This window comes from Gekko japonicus, unplaced genomic scaffold (assembly GCF_001447785.1).
Source record: "Gekko japonicus isolate JY-2015 unplaced genomic scaffold, Gekko_japonicus_V1.1 scaffold1608, whole genome shotgun sequence".
Lineage (NCBI taxonomy): Eukaryota > Metazoa > Chordata > Lepidosauria > Squamata > Gekkonidae > Gekko > Gekko japonicus.
The window spans coordinates 98,616-115,482 of NW_015167098.1; the positions used below are offsets into that span (position 1 = coordinate 98,616).

The 16,867-nt window shown below is 45.4% G+C and overlaps 1 protein-coding gene across 1 annotated transcript in view; it reads right to left on the reverse strand.

Annotated features, from left to right (window-relative positions):
- The window catches only part of CC2D2A (coiled-coil and C2 domain containing 2A), a 60,793-nt gene that overhangs the window by 15,665 nt on the left and 28,261 nt on the right, over positions 1-16,867 (reverse strand). The window contains exons 9-14 of the mRNA XM_015412920.1: positions 12,540-12,645; positions 11,685-11,794; positions 10,811-10,907; positions 8,388-8,489; positions 7,809-7,985; positions 115-318 (exon numbers count right to left, since the gene is read on the reverse strand). Of these exons, the coding sequence (XP_015268406.1) occupies positions 115-318; positions 7,809-7,985; positions 8,388-8,489; positions 10,811-10,907; positions 11,685-11,794; positions 12,540-12,645 (796 nt within the window). The remainder of the gene's footprint in view (positions 1-114; positions 319-7,808; positions 7,986-8,387; positions 8,490-10,810; positions 10,908-11,684; positions 11,795-12,539; positions 12,646-16,867) is intronic.

The following is a 16,867-nucleotide window of genomic DNA, read 5'->3' on the forward strand; positions in this document are numbered from 1 at the left end:
CATTCTTGCCTTCCACTCGCCCTTCCTTCCTATCTAGGGCCCGTCATCTACCGCCACAACGGGCTTTCCTTACTAGTTTTTTGTATCTCCCCCCCCCCCCCAAGTAACACTTACGGAAGTCGCCTGGGGATTGTCAGCATGACCCCGAAGGAGCTCCTCTGGAGGGTTCAGGGGTCTGATGTATCTAGTAACGAACACGGTTTTCCCATTAATGTCAATGACGGTCGTCAGGCACTGGCGGTTCGGAAACTTCAGCAGACATTCCGCCTGATACTTTTCAGCTGCTTGGAGTAGCTTCTCATCTTCTTGGCTGTCAAACTTGGAAAAGAGGAAGCATCTCAGACGTGGACTCCTAACGCTCTCCAGTTCACATACGAGGGACCAGATTTATATTCCACTGTGGTACAGGAAGAACCCACACTGTGGGTGTAATTTATAAGAGAGCTGCAGGACCCTGTTTCTATTTCGACTTTAGATGGCAGGGATAAAACCAACAGCGTAATTGACACAGGGGATCTTTTACCCTACTGATTTTCAAGGTTGCTCACCAGAAATGTAAATTAATATTTATCCTTTATCCCTTCTATTTTTCCTGTGCATTTTGGATTTTTAATAGCTTTTATCCTTTTGCTATTCTTTTCTTTTGTTACCACTGCTGAATACTTCCTTAACAATTTTTTTAAAAGTAGGATATCCTTATGCTTTGCTTCTCCTCTGTTTCAGATCTCAGGTTGATTCAAGATTTCTACAAGTCAAATCCGACTGCATTATCTATTAGATGTCCCATCTTGTTGATTATACTGATTTATTAAGAACTTAAGAAAAGTCCTGCTGGATCAGACCAGTGGTCCATCTCGTCCAGCATCCTGTCTTACATAGTGGCCAACAAGTTCCTCTGGAGGGCCACAACAGGGCATAGAGGCCAAGACCTTCCCCTGATGTTGCCTCCTGGCTCTGGAATTCAGAGGCTTAGTGCCTCTGAATGTGGAGGTTCCCCTCAGCTACTGTCCACTGATAGACCTATCCTCCATGAAACTAATTCCATTTTAAAGCTGTTATTCCTGTGGCCATCACTACATCCAAATTTTAATCACTTGCTGTGTAAAGTAATATTTCCTTTTTTTCCATTCTGAACCAACTGCCCATCAGCTTCATTGGATGCCCTCCAGTTCTAGTATAATGAGGGGGGAGTTCTCTTTGTCAACTGTCTCCACCCCAAGCATAATTTTATAAACCCCGATTATGTCCCCCCTTAATCGTCTCTGTCCTAAACGGAAAAGTCCCAGACTCTTCAGCCTTTCCTGTATTCTGCATAGTCCCCTTTGAGCCCCACCCAGAAAGGCAGACTATAGATAACATAAACAAATATATATAAAAAAAATTGTAAGCAAACAAGTAAATGGCATTTTGCTGTGCCATCGGCTGTGAAATCCACCAGCTTGGCAAAGACCCCAACCATTTTAGCAGCCGATTTTCTTTGCCGTTAAGTGCTGGTCTGACGGGAATTTTGTGTGCCTGCTTTGCTGTCTCAGCTTAGGTTTTATATCCAAGTTCAAAGCATCAAGAATGAATTAATTCAAAGGGCCTGTGGTGGAAACAGTCAGAGCTGAGACCTGAACAGCCCCGGCTAGCCCCATCTGCTCAGACCCCAGAAGCTCAGCAGGGTCAGCCCAGGCGAGTCCTTGGGATGGGAGACCCGCCAGGAAGCCCAGGAGGGTCGCTATGCAGAGGCAGGCCATGGCCAACCACCTCTGGACATCTCTTGCCTTGGAAACCCCATGAGGGGTCGCCGTACGTTGGCTTCAGACTGACAGCACTTTACACACCCAAAGGTTTTCAGTCTTTCGGACAGTGATACTCGGCAGCTCAGGAGTCACCTGCGGCTCCCCAATATGGCGGCTCCCCATGGTTCAGTGAAGCAGGCAAGATCCTAGCCTTGTGGGGCTTGTGGGTGGCCGGCGGTTCCCACCTTGAAACAGCCTCCAGTAATGCTGGAGGAAAGATTTCTTCCTGAGACCTTGGAAAGCCACTCCTAGCCTGGAGGGGCCACGCAGGTCAGAGCGGTCTGACTCAGGGAAATGCTGGTGGCCACTTTGGGGACAGGAAGCAGTCCTGGAGGTTTCTTGCCATCTTCTGGGTGCAGAACAGTGGTCACTGTGGGTGTGGAGGGGGAGGTATTTGTGACTCGATGACCCTGGAGGTCCCTTCCAACTCTATGATTCCGTGATTCTGGTTCTAGGAGGGGCTCACTCCTTAGGTTTGCGGTTTCTGTGTCATGGGGTCCCCCAATAACAGCAAAGACTTAACACATGTAAGATTCAATAAAAGAAATAAAATATTAACCGAAAGAGACAACAAAGACGCACCACGGCACCAAAATTAGCCAGGTAGCCAAATGCCTTCCAGAATGGAAACATTTTTAACCCATTTAAAACAAATGTGCCCCCCCCCCCCGATCTGGATAGCCCAAACTAGGCGGATCTCATCAGATCTCGGAAGCTAATCAGGGTCGGCCCCGGTTAGCAGTTGGGTGGGAGACCACCAAGGAAGTTCACAATTGCTAAGCAGGGGAAGGCAACGGCAAACCACCTCTGACTGTCTCTTGCCTTGAAAACCCCTGCAGGGTCACCATAAGTTGGCTGTGACTCGATGGGGGGGGGGGGGAAGCAGCAAACTAGCTGCAAGTCAGTTCCTCACTGCCACACGCAGTCCGACTGACACCTGGAGCGGAGCCGCCCTCAACTGATGCCCCGGCAGCCTTGGAGTGGGGGAACTCCGCGGGAAGTCATTCCTTCGGATATACTCAGCCAAAACCTCTTAGGGGAAAGGGTGGGAAGAAGGTGCTCTGCCACTGGATCGCTGGCTTCCGGGTACGGTGCAAAGGATATTGCATTACATTGGTCTGATCCATCAGGGCCTTACTTAAGTTCTGAAGAAAGGCTTGTTAACTCTGGATCAGGAAATTCCTGGGGGATTTGGGGGGGGGGGGAGAGAGGGGGGGGGGGGGGGGGGGGGCGCTACATGTCAGCGGGGCAGTTCAGCTGGTCGGTGGGCCTCATCCGCGCCGTGTCAACCTCGTAGGACTGGAGGATGTCTTTCATTGTAAGTCCGACCGACGTAGTCGACCTGGGAGAAAAACCCCTCCACTGGGTGCCGGTAGGGATTGTCCCCACCCCTAATAATTGTGGCCATAGGTTAGGGATAAATGAGTAACTAGAGCCGCTCAGAGACCCCTTAGGGGGTTAGAGCGGGGTAGTAAGCTGAAATAAATAAATAAAAATAAATAAATCTCCAGGTCCCGGCTGGAGGCTGGCAACCTTACACACCACACAAGTCAGTTATGCTTGATCCAGTGGAGAGATCCTACACGTCGGGTCGTGCTCTCTCAATCTAACCTGCCCAGCAGTCAGGCCTTTCCCAAGCACTGGTCCAGAAACTCTTACAGTGCTTTCTTTCTTTCTCTCGCTCTTTCTTTCTTTCCTTTAGATTTACATCCCGCCCTTCCTGTAAGAGGGTCCAGGGCTTCTTAAAAGGATGTGGAAGGAGCAGCGGCAGAGCACCTGCCCCTCTCCACTGAACGGTCACAACCAGCAGGAAGGAAAGTCACAGGCCGTAGTTTTCCAATTGGTGATTCTCACAGTTAAGCGAGGGCTAGAAGGAAATCAGGTGTGTGTGTGGGAGGCTTAAATGGGAATGACAAGACACTCAAAACAACTTTTCTTTCTTGCCCTCTCTCGCTGCTTCCTAAGTTTTGAAGCTCTCTGAGTAGAGATGTGAAGGCCTGGAAAAAAAAAAACGGAAAAATTCAGAAAAAAACTGGTTTTTTCCCCGTTTTTTTCCTGAAGCCTTTTTTGTTTTTTTCTGAAAAATTGGAAAAATTGAAAAAAGAAAAGAAAAGAAAAAAATTGATTATGGAACGTTTTATTTTAACATGATGGATAAAATATTTTAAGACAAGGTGTTCAAATATTTTCCAAATCATTTCTAAAATATATATATATGGTATTAGATTGATCTAATTTCTGTGCACTGAGGACAAGCAAGTCCTAGGTTACAAACTGAACTCTCCAATGCAAGAACAAGATGCATTTCTTCCTTTAGGAGGTGCTATTCTCATGAGAAAAGAAAAAGGTTTCAGTTTAGTTTTTGCATGTGGGCGGGTATTCTGTTTGTAATAACTATTTGGATACGCTATATTTTTAATATGCTAGTTGTGATAATTTCATGCCAAGTAAAAATGTCCATAGTCATATTTTATGTTCCTAAAGTAACAGAATGACTTTCAATCTAGAAAAGACAAAAGAAGTGCTAATGTAGCATTTTTTTCAATTTTTCCGAAAATTTCCGTTTCCCCCGAAAAAAACTGGGGGGAAAACGTTTTTTTTTCTGAGCTTCAATTTCCGGAAATTTTACATCTCTATCTCTGAGTGATTTCTTACAGATGCTTCTCATTAAAGCAACAATCCAGGGTAACTTTCAGCATTACACCGTAATAACCTCTACACAGACAGAGTAACACTTTGCTACTTAAAAATAGGGGGGTGGGAATGATCATACACTTAAACATTATGTACCTTCTTAAGCATGTCAGTCATCTATACAAGGTAAGCAGAAAAAGAAACAAAAGGGTTTAAAAAACCAAAAACAACATGAAATAAAGCAATGGAAAAATAGTAAGTAACACAGAAAATACAGGTAGACATCAAATGTCTTAGTGAAAAGTTTAGAAGTAATGCCACAGGAAAAGCACTGTCATGGGGGTATACTTGAGGTGAGCCCAAAACGTGCCCTCCATCTTTGAAACTGTAGGTCCCAACCTTCTTTACCAGGGACCCTGCCACGGGGAGGATAAAGGTATCTACATTCACCTACTTCTCCTTCTCCATCCTGAGGTCACGAATGTTTAGCAAACTGTGTAACATTATCTCCTTCGAAATGGTCTCCATGCAGTCACATGTTTGGGGACAATGGTCATGAGGACAACATGAAGAAGTTTCCGGAAAGTTCTGGAACTGAAGAGGGGCTAGCCGCGGCTGTATGACGCCTCTTCCACAATGCGAAGGGCAGGGTCCTCCCTTCTCCCCTCTCATCTTCCCACAGTTGCAATTGCAGGAAGGAAGGTTCAGTCCAAAGCTCTGTATTACTGAGCAGTCAGTCAGTAGGGCATAAGAGAAAAAAACCCAAATAGGGCCTCTTCTTCAGTGGCACCTTGCTTAGCCCCACCCCCGGCAGTGATTCACTCGTCACCTAGCAGGAGACAGTCTTGTTCTCCCAGGGCTTTGGCCATTCGGTTTTACATTTGATTAGTACTGAATGGTTCACTGCTGGCTTTTAAATCTTTTCCCTCCCCCAGCTGTTCCCTGCAGCTTATAAACTGCTGTTGTTTTACTGTTGAATTGTCTTTGGTTTGCATTTATCTGTCTGGTTATGAACTGACTTAGGAACTGACAGAGTATTATTTTGGGAACATTTCAAATAAATAACAAGCTTTTGTTCGGTGGTTTAAAAGTGGTAATTATTTGCGGTAGTTCAGAGCCTTCAACTCAAAGCGTGATAGAAAAAAAATACTAGTGCTAAGAACAACCTTCACATTTTAAGAAACAGTAAACAACTATTTTGTAAAATGTTCTCACCTGAGCAGCATCTGCTTCCCTTCTCTCAGAGCAATTTACTCTGTACTGTCTAGCTAGCAGTTTGGTAGAAATCAACTTGCAGTAATTCTAATTCCTCTTCTGTTATTGTTAAAGGTAGCAAAATAATAGCTCCTCCTCAGCAGATGTTATGTTTTTCCTTTTCTAATTCTTATAAGTTTGAATTTTGCTTTCACTAGCTAATACTGTTTCTGCAAACATAAAGAACAGCTGAAGTCAGCACAGTCTGAAGGACTCATAAAAACCCTCTGATTTTCTCATGCAAGTTCAGATGTTGCTCTTTTTCCAATGCAGAACAACTAAAACCAGTCATGGAAATCTTTAAAAATATGGAGGACTACAAAGCTTTAAAGCTACTTGTGATGTTGGGTGCAGTTAAAGTAAGTTTCCGCTGAACTCCCACCCAGCTTCACAATTGGGTACAAAGAAAAAAACAAATATTTACTAGTCTGTCAAGTTTATCTCCTTCAGTTGTTTTCTTTCAAGCCTCTGATTTTAATGCTATTTTTATGATTTCTGTTATCAAGATCTCCAATCTTTTCCTCAAGGTCTTGCATTTTAACCTTATTCTCCAAGATGATGTTATCAGTTTTAATGTTCTGTTCTATTGACTCCGCTTTTTTAATCAATTCAATTACTACAGATTTGATATTTTTTGTCTCTTGGATATTGTTTAAAAAATCAGCTTTTTCTGTGTAACTGAAGTCTTCTTTCTATAAGACCAATTTTTGTTTGCTATTTCAGTTTTAAACTATCTAATTTAAGCAATATATGCTGATCTAATTTCTGAAATTTCAAAGTGAATGAATCCAAGCGGGTAATGCGTACTCCACTTCACCTTCAAATGGCATATTGCCAACTTTTTTCTCAGGCATGGCTGAAGAGTAATTATTCAATTTTAGACAGTATCTTACATAACTACCCAAATATTTAACCAGCTAAATGACTATCACATAAATAATTAGAAGAAACTGTAACTAAACAAATGTAGTTTAATAAACCTTTAGTAATATTCCAGTTCTTTATCTTTTAAATTAACCAGCTATCTAGCACATGAACCTCCAAAAGAGCCAAACGTACTTAAATTGCTAAATATTAACTAATGTTCTATCTAAACACTTAATTAGCCAACTAGCAAATTTACTTTTACATAAACAACATAAAGAACAACAGCTAAGTGCTAAGTTTAGATGCTATTAACCTCTGAAACACACCTTACATTGTAAATCTTGACAGCTATGAAAAGAAATCCCAATGGCACTAATGTAACCAATATTATCAAGCCAATGACTTAATGTTTTAGGTACTCGCTTAAATACCTGTACAATTTTTAAAATAATAGTAACCTGACCAGCCCCAAACTCTCCTGAGGGTCCCAGGAGGTTGCTCATGAAGGTAGGTTGCCAAAAATGTGTCTCGGTGCCAATCTTCGAGGCACTCACAGAGCTGGGCGTCTAACCCTTTCTTTTCTGCCCATAAGGGAAGAGGATACCAAGCCACATGATGGGGACAAGAACAGAGCCAATGTCACTGGCTCTCAGTAGGGCATAAAGGGAAGAAAAAAACCCAGCTGCCTGCCAAGTTCCAAAGCCTCAATTTGCTACAATCTGCTGCCAAAAATGTGCCAATCTTCTGGGCACTCATGGAGCTGGCTCTCTTCCCCCTTCTTTTGCTCTCCCAGTAGGGGAATTCTAGAGGGTGCCACACGATGCCCTGGGGCCAAGAACAGAGCCTGTCCTTCTGGCTCTCATTAGGGCACAAGAAGAAACCAAGGAACCTGTTGGAAGCCACCCTGAGCCTGCCTTTGCGGGGAGGGCGGGGTATAAATTTGACTATAAATAAATAAATAATAAATAAATATTTTGTCATCTCCAACAGCAGGGCCTCTTGCATGCTGCTGTGACCCGTGGCAGCACATTTCTTGCATGTTGCTGTTGCATGTTGCCATGAACAATCTTTCTATACTTATTTTCAGTGGGACGAAATGTTTAATCAGAGAAATGTCACAACAGAATGTCTAGCAGCAACCCACCGGTCACTTGTACTAAATCTATCCCTGTTATGTTTGATAAAACTACAGCTGTTAAGTGGCAAGTGAGCTGATTTTTAAAACTGATTTTTAAATTGTACCCAGAAATAGAGCTGGCAGAGGTTTACCTTTTCCCGAACCGATTCTCCGGGGATGAGCTGTGGTTCAATAGTAATGAACAGTGATAGATAGGAGCCTTCAGTCAGATTTCGAACGGAATCATAGCCTCTCTCATTTCCTTGATTTTTCCCCTTGATATACCCAAGAAGAACTGGGGGGGTATCGATCTTAAACGTACCATCGATCTACAGGAAGATAAACAGAATTGAATTTTTTCAGTTGGCAGTTCAGCATTCTCAGTCAACTTCAGTCCCCTTTCTCATTCTCTCAACACTCTGGAAGGAGGTGTTGTTTTGAAACCTCCACACACAACACCAGGCCCCAGAAACGGAAGGATGACTCCCCGGATGACTGGGGAGAGGGCTGTGGCTAAGTGGCAGAGCTTCTGCTTTGTATGCCGGAAAGATGCAAGTTCAGTCCCCGGCATCTCCATTTAAAGGCTCAGGCCGTCGGTGATGTGAAGGACTCCTGCCTGAGACCCTGGAGAGCTACTGCCTGTCCGAGGAGACCAGACTGACGCTGACAGACCAGTGGCCTGATTCCGTGTAAGGCAGCCTCATGTGTTCATGTGACGCCGAACTACTTACTCTTCCTTGAAAATATATTGTTGTAAACGGGATCCGCACCGATCCAAGCCAGTGCTTCTCAACACGAGTGTGGACTCCTCCACTTTCTCTTTCGCGATCATCCTAGGAAAACATCACAAAAATTCCTGGCAATTATTTGCTAAGATACAGTGTCCGGCCTCCACGTTTTCTACTGCTCCCACAATGCTGCCTCTGCATTTTTATTACTCTCAACCTGGGATAAATGAAAGGAATTTTCTCCCCACGCAGAACTGGTAATTATACGGGATGGAGCAAACCGATGCTCTGGAGCATGCTTGTGCTAAACGACAACGAGGGAGCGGGCGCTGGCCTGACAGCAGGCTTCTCCAGGGAAACGGAAGAGGGTGGACTGACTTCTAATTCACTTCTTGCATGCCCCTCCTTTCTCTCCAACGGGGACACCACGTGTCTTGCATTGTTCTCCTCCCCTCCATTTTATCCTCACAACAACCCTGTAAGGAGCATGGTTAGAGTGTTCTGACTGGCCCAGGGTCTCCCACCAAGCAGAGTGGGGATTAGAACCAGGGCTGTCATTACAGCACACCAGCAGAACGGCCGGTGTTCCCCGTGGTCGCTTCCAGTTGTCAGGTCTTGGGCCCAAGTACTCTCGTGGTAGCAATATTTGTTTATTGAGAATTACAGGTCATCCAAGCATATACAGAGTTCATGTTGGAACTATCGGCCCCAGGCTAGGGCCAGACCTATACAGAGCATGGGACCACCCCTGGTTCCCCAAGTGCCCAATCATCCATTCCCAGACAGCCCATCAGAGCTTCAAGCTCAACCCCATGCCAACCGCTACAAGCCCTAGGCCAGTGAAGCAAAGATTCACACATGCACTCACTCCCAAAGAATGCGCATAAACGAAAGCAGTGGGAAAATATCAGAGAGGAGGAAAGGAGTTAACTCTTTATGTTTTTTCCCCTTGATGTAACAGAACGGTAGTGTCAGTGGAAAACAACCCATGACAAGCGAGGCATGAGCTTGACACCAGTTCACTCCTGTGTAAAATTTCTTCCCATGCAAAGACAAAGGTGAGCACGACAGCACCAAGCTCTTCTCTGGCTTGGCTTGTGTCATGATCTGGGCTGTGCCACCAGAGGCCTACTAGGCCTAGGGAGCCTGGCTAGCAGTAGGTGAGGCTGGGCCTACAACTCCCAGAAGCCCCTGAGAGGTTTTGGAGCCAAAATTGACCAACAGGGAAGAAGAGGGCTGGGGAACAAAAGGGTTGGTGTCAGAGCAGAAGTTGTTTTTCTTCCCAGAGGGCAGAGCCAGAAGGAAGGCTGCTGCAGGGAAGAGACCCTCATCCTGAGGGAAGGGTGAGTAGTCTAGTGCCACTTGGAATAGTGAGCTAGGGACAGTGTATATTTAGACACATTAGGACATTTGATTTCTTTTCTTTTCACCCACTTACTGTTATATTTCTGCACCTTATTGTTTGACCTCCTATAAAATAAACTATTTTCATTGTTCACTCTGCCTGGTCCTCATGCCTATTATTCAGCCAAAAGGAAGGTCTAAAGGTCTTGGGAGGGTGCTCTGAGCCTTCTCAAGGCAGCCTGGAACCAGAGTGGTGGCAGCGTCAAGTGACAACCCACCTGAGCCATGACAGCTTGTTTGACAGATCTGTGCCAGAGAAGACCATGGCTTTGTGGTAACACTAGAGCAGAGTAACACCAGTTCTGCAGAGGCACAGCTAAGTTCTGTGATTATGCCCTGGTTATTATTGCACCCTGGGCTAGTCCCTTCTATTCCATGCTCTGCCATATGCACCAGAGGCAGCAGAGCAAAAAGTGGGACAGGTGCATTCAGTCACAAACCACAAAGATGCTTCACCATGCAAAGAATCCAAATACATAAGCTGTGAAAAATCGACAGCTTTTGAGATGCCGCTGAACAGGAGTCAAGCATTTTCTCAGCTTTTTCTCCTTGGAGGGAATAGCTGCTCCCAGGAAATCTGGTTATGCACTGCTACGGCAAAAGCAACACAAGCAGAATGGCTGCTGCCGCTGCCTCACTCGCAGTTGGATGAACATTTCCAGTCTGTTTGCAGCCTCGCCATCCTAGACAAGGCACCAAAGAGGGAACACTTTCCAGGGGGGGCAAAAGTGAGCCCCTCCATCCCTCCTCCCACCCACTCCTCAGCCCTCGTCAGCTGACTCCCTCCCGGCTGCAACTCATAGAATCTAATCCAGACTGCACAGAAGCCAGTGACCCCATGGAAAGGTGCAGGGGTCGCAGCCTTGCTAAGCTGGAGGCTCTGTGGGTGCCCAGCACCCGTGGGCTCTATTCGGACCCCAAACCCACTCAGCTTTTTTGTGCCTTGCCCCCCCTGAACGTATGCAGCAGGATCGCTTCCAAAATGGATAACACCAGCCAGGATCTTTGGATTTTTTGCTCACCTCTAAGACGTCATATAGCACTTCATCAAAAATGTTAACGAACACGTCATCCTTCACTGATTGCAGGCCGGAAGTGCTGTAGTCACCACTGGGGGCTCTATGGGGATTAAAAAACAACAACAACTGGACTAAATTTCAAAAATTTCCCATTATACACATCAAGTCCACCACTCTTCCAGCACTTTCCCTCTCTTCCTTTCAAGGACGTCAATGCCTCCCATGGAGTAATACAGGAAGAGTTTACAGAGCTGCCATCGGGAAGAGTGCTGAGATGGGGGAAGACAACTAAATGACACCCCCACCCAGCCCATAAGTGTGGCATGAAGGTAACAGCCTTCTCCGTTTTCCCGCACCAACTGATACCAGGAGATGTATGACCTCCAGTTTGGTATCTATTTAACTCATCCCCCAATTTTCTTCCCCGGTGGGCACCCAGAGTCATCACGACATCCTCCTCTCCTCATCCTGTGACTGGCCCAAGGTTGCCCAGTGAGCTTCCATGGCAGAGGAGGGTTGGAAATGGGGTCTCCCAAATCCCTGCCTGACACTTTAACCATATATGCTTTATGAATCTGCCTGGCCTCCTTTGAAAGCCAGGGAAGCCAGGAGCCCTGGCAGCAGTGAATTCCTTAAGTTAATTATCTGTTCTGTAAAGAGGTGCCAGTCAATCTCACGGGGCATCTCTAAATTCTAGAAAGATAAAAGGTCGTCTCTATACACTTTCTCCATACCACGGTGAATTATCTAAAATTCTATCATATCCCTCCTTAATTTTTTTCCATCCTAGACTTAAAAGCCAACACAAGACTGTTCCTCATTCAGTCATGCTGTGATGCACAAAATGGAAAAAAAGGTTTTATAGATGCAATCGCACCGAAATGGAAGTTCAAGCTCTTCATTCCAGTTGGGGTTTGGCCCTTCAGCAGTTGTCGTCCGGCAAATCATTCGCTGAAAAGAAACTTCTATAAAAGGTCGTACTAAAACCTACAATAAAAAAAAGAGAAGAGTCCACATTTTCCTGCATCTTATGGCAGGAAAAGTCATATGGCTTTTCCACATTCTCATTTTCCCATTGCTTGGAGGGGAGGGGTTCTTTTCCACACATGTTTTGCTCTCTCTAGTGGTTGAGCTGATATTGCACTGTTTTATGTCCAGCATAAAAACCTGCACTTTAAATCTGCAGGGAGATAGGCCAGACATACAGTGATATAATATCAAATCGACCACTAGAGGGAGCAAATTTAATGTGGAAAAGAACCCCCTCCTGAAAGCAATAGGGACACACAAGTGACATTAATGAGAATGTGGAAGAACCCATAGACTGTATAAGCCAGTGTGCCTCATTTTTTTTCTAGGCTATGTACACTCAGGTTTGCACACAAACACTCGAAAAGTACCTTCCCCCAGGGAAAGGCACTCTTCTGATCTCTGAGCTGCTACTGCTGCAGGACTTACGATCTCACTGAGACAGCTGCTGCATGTAACAAAAGCATAGAACTGGACACTACTTTGTTTTCAAATCTGACAGCTGAAATTTGACTGGGTACAGCAAAAAAAAAAAATCATTCATTTTTTTAAAAAGTTACCCAATAGAAGGTGTAACTCCTTATAGATTTGCTCTGCTCAAGTCCCTAGCCAAGTCCAGAAATAGATTTTTTTTAAAATGCCAAAACTTTTTAGTGGAACAAGGATTGCTACTTTTCAAAGGACACTAAATGCCTGGTGTTACCTGATTAAATGCCCAGTGTGCTGGGTGGGTTGGGCTCTGCAGGTTTGTAGAGGCGGCAAACATCTCATTGAAGGTTCGGGATGATCTAGACGGCTGCTGAAGTTTGCTACGAAGGAAAAGCATCCCCCCAAAATGAAAGTGTGCCTCCACACAACCATGAAAAAAATATGTCTCCACTAAAAGCATGACACAGGAGGGCTAGTTCAATGAACAATATGGCAAAAACTACAAGACTTCTTTGCAGGGAGAAAACAGGGTTGCACTTATCTGTAACTGCTGTTTGTCAAGTTGACTTCTGTGCAGGCACATATTGAGGACTGCACACGGGCAGGCTGGCCATCAGAGAGAACTTTCTAGGTTCTGTGGAGTGCAAAGATCCCCCCCCCTTGGGGTACAAGGTTGCTTTTCCCCACTGAAACCATTGTGTGCTATGAAGGAGAAGCCATGAGACCACCACATGCCATGAAGGCTCAGTTCTCCCAAGCTGCCAGAGTCCCCAGAGGAAAAAAAACCCCACAGAGCTCATCGTGGGGAAATGTGTGCCTGCACAGAAGGCAACTCAACAAACACAGTTACACGTAAGTGCCACCCTGTTTTTGTCTTCAGCCTTCTGTGTAGTCCCACATTGGGAGAGTAATAAGCTACTCACCAGAAGGTGGGTGTGAAGCTCTCAGTCAAAGAGAGAATGAAGAACAGCTTTCCCACCGGCTGATTCTTGTCTAGCATACAGTCCACAGCATAATATAAAAATGTCAGCAGAAGACCAAGCAGTCACTTTGACAACTTCATGTAGAGGAACACCATGAACGCTATGAAGGCAGGCAGCTGAAGACGATGAGAACTGGTAGAATTGGGCTCCAACTAACAACGGACATGAACTGACAGGATGCTCATAACAGAGTTTAATAGTCTGACGATGCTGCATAGCCCTTACAAGGGCTGGCAGACTGTGGTCCTGATGAAAACTCTTTGTCTTTTGTAAATAAAATAACAAAGCTCTTTTAACATAAACAGGAGCATGTCAGCTCGGGTCAGGTGTTAACTTAGAGTTGACCTTAGGCAGTAAGTGAAGGGTAGGCCACAACACCACTCTGTGAGGAAAAATATTGAACAAAGGAAGGGCCTTCCCTAAGAGCTGCCTGCTCCCCAACTCTCCAAGCAGAAGTTACCGCCACTAGAAAGCACACCTTCAACGCAAGCAGGGAAACAAAGCACATAGCCAAAGGCTTAAAAGGTGGTAAGATGAGCTGTGGTAACTCTGAAGAGAGGCTCCATTGTGTAACAACAGGGGCCCTCGGTAGGTAACGGTTGTAGAGGCCCTTCAAAAACTGTCTAAAAGTGTGCTGGGGAAAAACTGTGGGACCATCTGTGAAATCATGGAAGGCGGAGATTGCTGCTAAATGTATTTTCACAGATGTTGGTGCTAGTCCTGACCCTTTTAGGGAAAGGCGATAATCTCAAATAAGGGGCAGAGAATGGGATGGCGCAGTTGGGCCCTTTCCCTCTAACCATATGGAGAACCTTTCCCATTTATATGTGTACAAAATACACGAGGAATGCTTACATGAGTGCAAAATGACATTTAGGAGCCCCTGAGAAAAATTCATGAGGGTGGGTTTAGGAGCCGTGCCATCAGGCGTAGCCTGCCAACAACATGATGTAGGAGTGACCCCTGGAACAGATAGTCTGAGGTTGGGGGAAGATAAACATTGGACATGCTCAGAAGTTCTGAGAACCAGACCTGATATGGTCTGGACAATCTTCCCCTGCAACTGCAAAGCAGAACAGGATCAGTGAGAACTGGAAAACTGAGGAACTCCCTTCTGGTACCTCTGATGCTGTTGCTGGTAGTGTTGTCAAGGTAAGAACTGTTGCCAGAAAGATTGGGAAGAAGTTGCAGTCATTTGTAAGAACTTCACTGCATGTTTTCCTCTTTATTTGAGCTAAAATGCCATCCATTTTGGCGGAAAAGAGCTACTCATCTTCAAAAGGTAGGCCTTCTTACCTTAGCATGGGTTTCCAGAGGAAGAGCAGTTGACCTCGGCCGTGCAAAATGCCATGGATGGAGCGGAGCGGTTGGCCACATGACTGCCCACATTCATCTGTTGTTTGGAAAGCTTGCAGCACCTTGGCTAGGGCACGTTTATCATTTGCTATTAAGTCTATAGATAACAACATCCTTCCCCAGAGGAATAACCGGTAAGCAACCATGACGGCCTGATAGTTTGTGATTCTCAGGTTTAGTGAGCTGCAGGATAAACCTTGTGGCCCAAGGTGTCGCTCCTTTGGCCATCCTTGTCTAGAGGACCTGGATGCATGCCATGCCTGTCCTGGGCTGGAATTTCCTTTGTCACAGGGGAGGAAGGTGCAAGGGGATTAAAAAGAAAATGCAGTCAAAGTCTGCTTAACTTTATACAAATCCTCATCCTTCCTTGAAGTGGAAGGAACAGAAGACAGCTTTCCCGTATGTGATCTGCAATGCCAAGGAAGTCCTCAAGCATGGGAAAAGCAACGGAGACTGGAGCATCAGAAGAGAGCGTTGACGGAATCTTGTTCCTGGGCTTGAGGTTCGAGGAGAACACTCTCATTTCGAGGGACTTTGCCATTCTCAACATCTGTTCTGAGTAGAGGCAAAGCTCCACATTTGGAGTGACTGATGTTGTGTCCCCAACTGCTTCTTCAAGTGATGGAGCTAAGGGAAACTTGGATCTAATGTCAGAACAAGAAGCCTCCTCTTCAGCCTCCGAATCAGAGAACTGCTAAGCGGGCAGAAAAGATGGTGGAACCAGCTGGTAAAAGGTTTGGAACGGAGCTAATAGCAGAACACAGGAATGACTAGAAGCAGATGGATAAGACTCACTCCAGGACTGGCAATAAGGTGACTAGGAGTAAGGTGGCTAGGGCCCAGCTGAAAGGACACCGGCCAAGGCATGCCATACTAAGGTTTAGCCAGAAACAGCTGCATTGGAACCAACTGAGCTGGATCCGAGTGAGTTGGGTGGGATGGAACCAAGAAGATCTTCTCCTTGGCTAGTATGAAACAGGTGAGGAGGTCCAAAAGGACCTCACCCTCCAGCACTGAGTCACTGGGATCTTGGAAGTATAGAGATGGAGTCTGTGGAACTAGCAAGTGATCCCCCTTTATCAGATTTGAGACCTCAGAGTGAGCAACAAGGGGAGGCTTCTCAGGATGTTTTGGGTGGACCGGAACCAAAGTCTTCTATAGCTGTTTGGACTTTATTTTAGCCTTCTTGAGAGGCAGTTCCAAGGCACTCTTGTGATGGGCGGTCAGATCTGGGGACCTAGACGAGTGCCTATGTGGATCCAGTGTTGGAACTGAGCCGATCAATGCTACAGAGTCGGGCCCGAAAGAATGTTGTCGCGTGAAAGATGACTCCGCTATCAGCTTGCCTGAGCCCAATAAGGCCCGCTCCCAGATGACAGCAATGCCGGCAGGAACTCACACTGTGAATTCCAAACAAATAACGCAAAGGGTGGGCTCATCTGTTTGGGGCATTTTCGTCCCACATTGGGAACACTTCTTGAACAGCGATTTCTGCAACATCCCAATGAAGAAAGCAGTCCAAAGAAGAATGATGAAAAAAGATTGGAGCAAAAAGAGAACTAATGGGGAAATGGCATCTCTCCTTCACAGCATGTGATGGTTTCAGTGGGTGTGCATTGGGAGAGAGGGGCTCCTTGCCAGTCTACAGAAGCTAGAAAGATGTCTCCCACAGCTGGCCTGTGCATGGGAAGTCCCAATGTGGGACTGCACAGAATATCAAAGACGAACAGTTGTACCTTGAAGACTCTCTTCCCTGAAAGCGGTGTAATTTGGGTACAGTTTTCACCAAAAAGACAGAATGGAATCTGGGCTGCAATGCTACAGAGTGGGTGGGTGGAAGGGAGTTTAATGTACCTTCAATGAAAAAAACCATTCCCATCACATTGTCATGGATATTTCCCAAAGTATAGGGCAACAGTTGCTAGACTTGACCAAACACCTAAAGATGCCAAAAAAGGAGTTTAGAGGTCCAGAACAGAATAGCTTTGGAGAAGGATAAGATAGAAGGAGGTGACACAATATGGTCTTTTACAGATTAGGAAGCATCTAACACATCCCAATAGTTAGTACTATTTGTTGAGCTCAAGAGACCAAGAATGTGCAACTTTATAGAAGTGAAGATATGGTTGAAAGATGATGATGAAGAAGAAGAAGAGGAAGAGGAGACTGGAGAGTGTTTTCATTGAGGGCCAAACAGTATTCATACATATAGAAACTGGTAATCACAATTTTTAAATATACTTTCTTAAGATAAAAAGTAGCA